Source organism: Nipponia nippon, unplaced genomic scaffold (assembly GCF_047370975.1).
Source record: "Nipponia nippon isolate SJK-2023a ecotype South Korea unplaced genomic scaffold, ASM4737097v1 scaffold_6, whole genome shotgun sequence".
Taxonomy (NCBI): domain Eukaryota; kingdom Metazoa; phylum Chordata; class Aves; order Pelecaniformes; family Threskiornithidae; genus Nipponia; species Nipponia nippon.
In genome coordinates this window covers 67722035-67730589 of record NW_028262380.1, presented here as the reverse complement: position 1 = coordinate 67730589, position 8555 = coordinate 67722035, and the positions used below count along the sequence as shown (strand labels likewise).

General features: G+C 41.8%; 1 protein-coding gene across 1 annotated transcript in view; it reads right to left on the bottom strand.

Moving 5' to 3' along the window:
* Positions 1-7031: 7031 nt before the first annotated feature.
* The window catches only part of TTC29 (tetratricopeptide repeat domain 29), a 308070-nt gene continuing 306546 nt past the window's right edge, over positions 7032-8555 (bottom strand). The window contains exons 14-15 of the mRNA XM_087736793.1: positions 8452-8525; positions 7032-8073 (exon numbers count right to left, since the gene is read on the bottom strand). Coding sequence (XP_087592919.1) covers positions 8488-8525 — 38 coding nt within the window. The 3' untranslated portion in view covers positions 7032-8073; positions 8452-8487. The remainder of the gene's footprint in view (positions 8074-8451; positions 8526-8555) is intronic.

Here is an 8555-nt window from a genome sequence, read left to right as displayed (position 1 = left end):
TGCAGAACCCAATGTTAATCAAAATTGTGGAGACAGAGGGGAGACTTTGAATGAAGGGGAAGAAGGAAACAAATGAGTACAGGGAAAAGTGGGGAAGAAAGTGCAAATGGGAAAGGAATACAGCAGGCTCAAAATCTCAGTTTTACTGTCATTTGTATGTGGGTTTCGACCCAAAGCGAGCTTCTGACTTAGTTCTGGTGTGGATATCTACCTACCTGATCAACAGATTATTTTTTTTAATGCTTCAGTGCTGCATGTAGAAAAAGGTGAGAAAAGAGGATCAAGCTCCTAACCAAGGAACCGGTCATGGCAAAACAGATATAATCGTGGGAAGTACTTTTCCCCCAAATGGGTGATCATTATGCAGGGATGCAAAAGAACAGCTAAAAATGGCAGGACCACTTTAAACTATGAAATAAACTTTTTCAGCTCATAGAACCATTATGAACACTTGTGTTTCAAAGGTGTTGAAGATGATTTACAGGTAGAAATTCAAAAGGCCTGAGTACAACCATCAGGCAGCAAAGGTGTGAAGACACGTAATTCAGGCCTACCACGCGCAGATTTTTACTTCAGCTTGCAGTATCTGTGGAGGCTTTGAAGCCTTTGCTTCGGAAGTCAAGCGATGACCTGAGAATTGCAGCTTCCACTGCAGGAAAGAGCTTTAGCATACACCCTGAACAAACTTCAAAGGCTCAGAAACCAGTGGAAAAAGTAAAAGGACTTCAGCCTGTCTGCATTGAACACAGCTCTCAGGAGGGCTTCTTGACCTATACAATTGAGACAACGTATGATGACCATATTTAAAGCAGACTATGTACATGCGCTGGTCTCACAGAAGATGAGAGAAAACCTAACTATTACATGAAACGTTTTGTCCATTCACACAGCTCTGTGGAGCCACTGTAGCACTACAAAAGGCAGAAGAAAGCTTTGCTGTGTTGCGGAGGATGAATTCATGCTGCATGCAGCAGAGCCTTGCAGCCGGCGCAGGCCCTCTCCTCTGCGGGAGCGTAGCTGTTACTCGCCAGATGTGGCCACCTCCAGGGGCCAAATGCTCTGAACTATGCCGAGGATTTGGCTGAACCAAACTGGCTCTATTTTAGAGGTATGAAAGCCTCTTTCTGGCTCAGTCGATACCACAACAGGCCCATCACGTGCAGCCCAGGAGTCTGGCCTTGGTTTCACATGCGCTTTCAGCTGATGAAGACCACTATATATTTCCAGCATCTTTTTCCTTTGAAAAAATAGTTCACTCCACTCTCACTCACGGTCCTGAAGATATTTCACTCATGTCTGATATTAAGAAACGTACAACAGGGACTGCAGAAATGAATCACACCATCTGATGGTGAGATTAAACCCAGCAGCTTTCAAGGGAAAGTGCATTGTCTCACTGATGGAAATACTGCAGCTCCCTACAGTGGGATGTGGGATCTGGGAGAAACAGAGCGGGTGACTAAGGCAAGCATACTTTTTGCAAATATATTCGTTTAGGTTTTTTATTCTTTTACTTTGCTCACCTTCACAGCCTGTTTTTTATTTACTTTGCATAAACTACCAAATTTTCTGGCACAGATGGTCTCAGAAAGTAATTTTCTAGGCAGGTTCCACTATCCTGCAATTTTCTAATCAGGAAGAAGGAGGGAAAAAACCTAGAACATGACTTATACGAGCGACCCCAACCAGCAACACTGATTGACCATGACCTGCTGCGAGGCGGTTTGGCGTGCGTGCACGCACGCGGCTTGTGCCAGCACAGCACTCCCGGTCCCCAGCTGCTGTCCCAAGCCTGCGACGCACAAGTTATCCCAAAGATGGTTCCTCGCTCTAACATCTTACAGTCTAACTGGCTCCTACTGCACTTAAAATACTCACACTGATCCTGGACGTCTTTCCTCCCCTGCCAGAGTCACCTTGGCTGGCCCGCAAGTTTGTGTTTTGGGAGATTGAGCTGGCTTGGTCCAGGCCGGTTTCACACAAGGGTTATCAACTCTGGCTAACGAGAACTTCTCCTACAGGCACATCAGTAAGGTTTGTTCGTGGTGTTCCCCCTTAATTATACAGAGCAGACGGTGCCAACACTGATTGTATTGCTTTTGTAGAGCTCCAAGCTCCGGTGGCGTGATAGGTACACAGCCGCTTGGCTGACCTACCGCCATCTTTTTAAAAAAACCACCGTTTGCCACATAAGGGAGCTGCTGACTGCCGTTAGAGCCTCCGTACAACCAGCACAGGAGCAGCTACATTTTACAAGCCCTCGTGGTGTCCACTCACCGCTGGCTCTGTGCACATGACGTCCTCTGCTGCTGCTGGCGAGGCCAGATGCAGCCCTCCCCGCCCCCGCACGAAGAGGGCACGCTAGCGCTGGATTTCGGCGTGACAGGAAGAATTCAAAGTGCCATAAATCCTCGCCCCTTTCTGCTTAACTGTCCCCACCTCAAGCAGTTGTTTAGCCATTTCTGCCAAACGCACTGCAAAATGTGAATGCATCGGTGATGTTGCTCCCCCAGAACAGAGGCTGGGAGAGGCGAAGTAAAAGCAAAGGCTCTAATTCATCAAAATATTCTAATATCACAGAGCTCCTCTGAGGGTATCAGGGCTCAGCAGATGTGAAAGCTCATTGCAATTCAGAATGTAAAAGTTAAAGGGGCTGCTGACAGCGAGCGGGGCCTGGAGAGTGAAGCCAGGTAATCCTGAACTTCCCTTATCATAAATAAATTGTGTTTTAATCTGTACTGTGAGCCTGGCATGAGCATGGCCTGCCCAGAAAGCAGACAGCAATGCCAGGGAAACTGATTTTCTGGTACTCACATGGAGAGTGTCTAATTTTCTCAGCCAACCGACGCTGAGGAGCCGGGAGGCAGACAACTCTTATGAAAGAAAACAGGAGAAAATAACAGTGACCACCGTGCTTCAGGGAGGGCTCTTTGAAGATGTTTTAGAGGCACCACTGTGGTTAAGTCCAGATTCAAGCCACTTCAAGTACAAACAATGAACTTGTGGCCAGATGGGGCAATGTTTTCTGAAACAGCCCAGGAAGACCAGAGAGCAATGTTGCCAGGGACATAAGAGGTCAGTGTAGGAGGCAGCAACCTTTCAAAGGTGATATTCCTCTGTACGCGGATATGTATGTCCCAAATGGGGGGCTAAACATGCAAACATGCCAGGTCCGAAAGCTGGTGTTGAAGGAAGCTGCCTCCCAGAGGCAAGGCTTACCTCTCGTCAGTCTGTCTGGGGTAGGAGATCTCAATCCTAGCTGGGTTCAGAGCTGAGTGGGAGCCAGGAGCTATTGCCGCTCCCAGATGCTCCTCCTAGGACGCTCAAGTTCCCAGCCCCTGGGTCTTTCGTGTGCTACTGAAAATCTGCTGTCCATATTGCAGGTGGCCAAGCTACAGAAGTGATCTGGAGAGTGGGTAGCTGCTGGGACAACTTGAGACTTCCCCCCGCCCGGCCACGATCCTACAAAGAGCTGAGCAGTTCCTCTGGGGCTGCACACCCTCAGCTCCCAGAGACTTCAGGTGGGGCCATCGCCAGCACTTCAGATCTCAGATGGGTTAGCTGTGCCTGAAAGCTGCTCTTGTTGCAAAGCTGCTGCCTTTCATGTGGCAACGAAACAAACAGGTAACTTCGCTGAAACAAACCTACTCATTCAGCAGGGATGGGGACAGGGGATTTTAGTTACTAAATTGCTTTCTCACCCATTGAGATTCATTCCTCCAAGCCAGCATTGCAGCAAGTGGCTATGAATCTGGGACGGGCTTTGTCCATCCCACAGATGAGCCGAGATTAAGCAACAGGCTTTCAATTAAAGGCACACTCACACCTTTTTCTCTTTCTCCTCCTCTGCTAAATGGGCTTGAGAGTTCACTTGACCAACAGCCATTCTGGACATTTATTCTGTAGTTTTAAAAACTAAACCTTAAATGTTTAGAAAGAGAAGTTTCTCTCCTAAGGTTAAACTCCTGGCAATGTGCTTTACCATCACAGCTGCTGGGCTCCTTCATGCTCAGCATCACTCTTCAGCGACAGGCCTGTGTCAAAAGAAGACTCACACAAGGAAATATTCATTAACATGTTTATTCATTTGTCTTCAAAGACAGCACATACATTCTATCTACTTGTAAGCGTAAGTGTGGCAAATATAGAGATACTACGAAGTTATGCTGTCAAACAAGACATCGTTTTGAAAAAAAAAATCATCCTCGTTCTCTTCTTTGTAGGAGCTGTCTTCAGAAATACCTGACTGAATCGCAGGACAAAGTCCTCGATGTGCACCACTTCTGAAGGCTGATGAGTTCTCACCTCATGCGTAATAGCTGAATCTCACATAACTACTTAAGACTTTAACTTATTTCTTGCATTTTTACAGGTATATTATTGTTTCTTCCAGTTACGTTCTATTTTTTCCTAGCAGGAAACTAAAGTGTGGCTTTAGTAATGCCTATCATCAATCTTATTTATTCCATCTATTTCTAGGTAACTATATATAGTGTATTTCTTAGTCTATATTCGGATGGCCTATTTAGAGATGAATGGATTCCTTCCAGAATGGCAATGACCTTTCTGTGACTCAAACATTAATTTTCTAAATGGCTTCACAGGTGAAATACCTTATATATCATCGTAATTAACAAGATATACCCTATTAATGGTCAGGAAACATGCTTTTCATAATTATAAACAGAATCCTTTCTGAGATACAACCTTCCCCTCTGCTATGAATTTTTAGTCAATACCATCTGATACATCCACAGTGAAACCTACTAAAACCCTATTCAAAAAGCAGTCTTAGTTGCCAGTCTCGCATACCTTCGGCACCCACAAGACGTAGATTTTAGAGACATCAATACTACCCTTCAGAACTATTCAGAGATTCATCTGCTATAATATGTTTGACAAGTCTGTTTTGAAACAGGCAACTGGCATTCTAGGCTAAATTGATTTACCTGCTTTCCTAACTTCATTAAAGTCAACTATGCCTGTAATTTCTCAGAGCACAGAAAAACTTGCAGCTGCAATTCATACTCTCTCATGAGTCCTTCTTTCTGACTGCAAAGTCTTTAGGGTCAGGGGATTAGAGGCTTTCTGGAAAAACTTGGAGGAAGGATTACAATGATAATGAACCAGGCAGAGCGGAGAATAATTCTGTTCCATATGAGGAGCTCCTTGAAGAAATTAGAGCACCTCTCAGGTAAAGACACAAAGGACAAAAGTTCCATTATACCAATTTGAGCTCTGATCTCAGCAGATCTTATGAGCAGGACTACGTCTGACAAGAGATCACCAAAGAAAAGCGATGTTGGATGAAGCCTTGGTAATTCAGAAAGTGGTGATTTTTCTTCCAAAGAAATACTGAGTTGACACTGCGGCCAAGTACCAGTGAGCACTGGGCTTTCAGCTGGATCATGCGAGGCGTTACGCCGAGGCCTGCCCATGACCCATGGAGCTCTGGCTGCTTCTAACAGCCGAGAGGTTTATTCCAGGATCCCGTCCAAAGTACAACACATGGAACAACATTCTGCCTGACCTCCTCGCCCCGGTAATTTGAAGGGGAAAGCAGAGCCTTTGTTTTCCCATTGAAAAAGTCTGCAAGGTGCAGAACAACGCCTGCGTTCCACCAGACAGATAGTTACTCGTCAGACAAATTGTTACTGGGATGGGAGGCAGGTACATTTAGCTCAATAAACATAATTTTCTCCTGAAGCTTCCTGACTGATGAACACAACTTGCATTTACATTATTATGGGGTGATAAAAGTCCCCTTATTTTTATTAAAAGCTTTATGAGTAAAAACTGTCATTAAAAAGTATGGGAGAGCTAATGCTCTAGAGGATTAATTTGTGACCATTTTTTCACAAGCATGCAAAAGTTATCACTTAGTAACGAGTGCAGATTGGCAAAAAACAGTGATGGTCACGGATGCTATTTAATATAACTGCATAATAACTTTTGGGACACATACACAGAATGTTCAGTTACTGCAGAAATGTACGTGAGGCTCAAAACCCTTAAGAATTTAGAAACTAGCCCTTGAAAAATTGATAATCGTCTTTTCTACAATGCCTGATTTGTTTATGTCATTTTATATATATATATTTTTTTACCCTGAAGGATAAATTGAAATATGCCATTTCTTTCAACAATATTCTGACAAAAGAAATTCCAAATATTTAAAAATAGCAACCTCTTACAAGCAGTCCTGCTATACTTGTCAAGATTAGATGAGTTTGCAGATTAATGTGATTTTCAGGTATTATTTGCAAAATTGTGTTTTTCTAATGTTTTTTGTATTTCATATCAATAACATTAAAATGTAAGGGGTAAACTGGATATTATTGTTTACATTTAATTCGTGGTCCTGTTTCTCTTCCTGGTTTTCATAAAATGTTTACCTCTTTTTAACACTCAGTAAAGAGATTTGTATGCTTATGTGTGCGCATAATTGCATGTAGGAAAATTCCCATGCACCTTTTCAGCCTTGTAAAAACATTCTTAATGAGCATTGTTGTAACAAGCTTGGTGTTCAGACAATAAAGACCGCTAAGTAAAAGAATAAAATTATTGAGGTATTTGTATTTACATTGCATGTACACAGCACCTTGACCAAAAATGTTCTACTAAGAGCTAGTTAATGATACATTCTTACCATACCTTAACAGGGAGAAATCCTATTATCACATGTCAACTAGTTACTCAAATTGCATTCCTGAAGAAAACCAGTGAATTGAGTTATTACTATGGCAAAAGCTATCGCTTGCTCAAAGACTGTCATAAAAACTGATTACAGGTCTAATGGACCTCGCTTCAAACCCTGAATCTGGAAACCTCCGTTTAAAGAAAGGAATGGTCGACTATTGGGATTCATAAAGCTTTGTTTATGTAGTTTGAAAGAGGAGGTTTTCTAATACATGAAATTATGAAAGCTTGCATGAATTTTCCTAAATAAAATTCAAAGGTTCCAAATCCTGCTTTTACATATATTTTGCAAATAACTGCCATCTTCTGTCCTCTCTCTCTTCTTCAGGCCAACGGTGATGGTAGCTGGAAAATGCCCTCTGAGGACTGTGAAGACCGCAGGAGTCAGACTGCTGTGGGTCATGTGGGGAACCCACTGCCAAGAATTGCATCAGCTCAAAATGGGAGACAATTCTCCTCACACACTCCAAAACCAGTGCTTCAGATCATTTATCAAAAAGAATCCAGGAAGAATTTTAGTTTACCTGATTGTGTGAATGAACACAGGCTTTGCTAAAAGGGGAACTTCAGGTTCAATTTTGAAAATGTGACATACAGGTCAGATTCCACCAGATGCGCCTTCGTTGTTAAATATAGTTTTTTCAGCTGTGCCTATAGATTGATGTCGCACTTGAGACAGTCAATGGCATTTCAAATGCATTGATTGTACAGGCTTTCAACAGTTTCGTGAGCGTGCTCAACCAGATTTTAAACAAACTTAGTTGTGTTTTGGGTCCAACCTGTGGTATAGATTAGATCAAAACTGCACCATAGTGTGCCACCCAGGCTGGATGTATTCTATTCAAGTTACCGTTGAACCGCAACTGTTAAGCACAGATGCTAAAATCACTGATAGCCCTATGAATAAAGCATCAAGTTTGTAGTTCATTTTTTCTGAAAGGAACAATAATCTGGGATTTAATGAAAACTCTCCAGACACATTCAGAATATGATCTTACAAGGTATCGAGCATCTTGGATTCCCATTCAGTAGGCATAAAGGATGTTTAATATCTTAACAGGAAGATCTTGAAATTTTGGAAGACAATAAGCATTAGGGGCACAAAGTGCAAACTTTCTATGCTATATGACTCTTTTTCTTTTGTATTTATTTCAATGACACCAGCTATTTTTGATAAAAACATATAACACATACTGAAGTCACACTTCAGTCATAAAAGAACTTAGAGCTCTCAGATATTTATACTGCAACACTGTGCTCCCCTTTAAATGACAAAATTCCTACTGAAATTCCTACTTTGTTGCATGACTCTTCAAGGATCTTCCTGTACTCATTATCCAACTATCAGCTTCTCTGTAAGTAAGCAGGCATTCTCTATAATGAAAAACAGCAAATAAAAAAAAAGTAAATGTTGTCAGTTTATATACACACTTTGATATCTACATGTTTTATAATTGGGTTTAGCATCTGGTTAATAGATTCGTTTCTATCTCAAAGGCTTATTTCTGTAAATTAAAAGCAATTATATGATCAAAGGCAATTGAATTCTAAAACTGGGAAAACAAGTAAAAAATCTGAAGGAAGTGTGAATTTGTTCATTTATGAACAGGAAAAATATTGTTATTTGGACAAAGTAAAACAGAGATGATGTGTCATCGCCTGTGAAAATCAGGTTACATTTTGATACCAACGACATTTTGCAAAAATCAGCATATTGGTATAAAGACTTTGGATTAAGAGCAAATACTGTACCAGGAAGAATCTAGAACTGGTTTCTTTGGAAGAGGCTCACAGGGGCTTTGAAGCACTTGTTTCTATATCAAGCTCTGTTATTAAAACAAAAAAAAAAAAAAAGT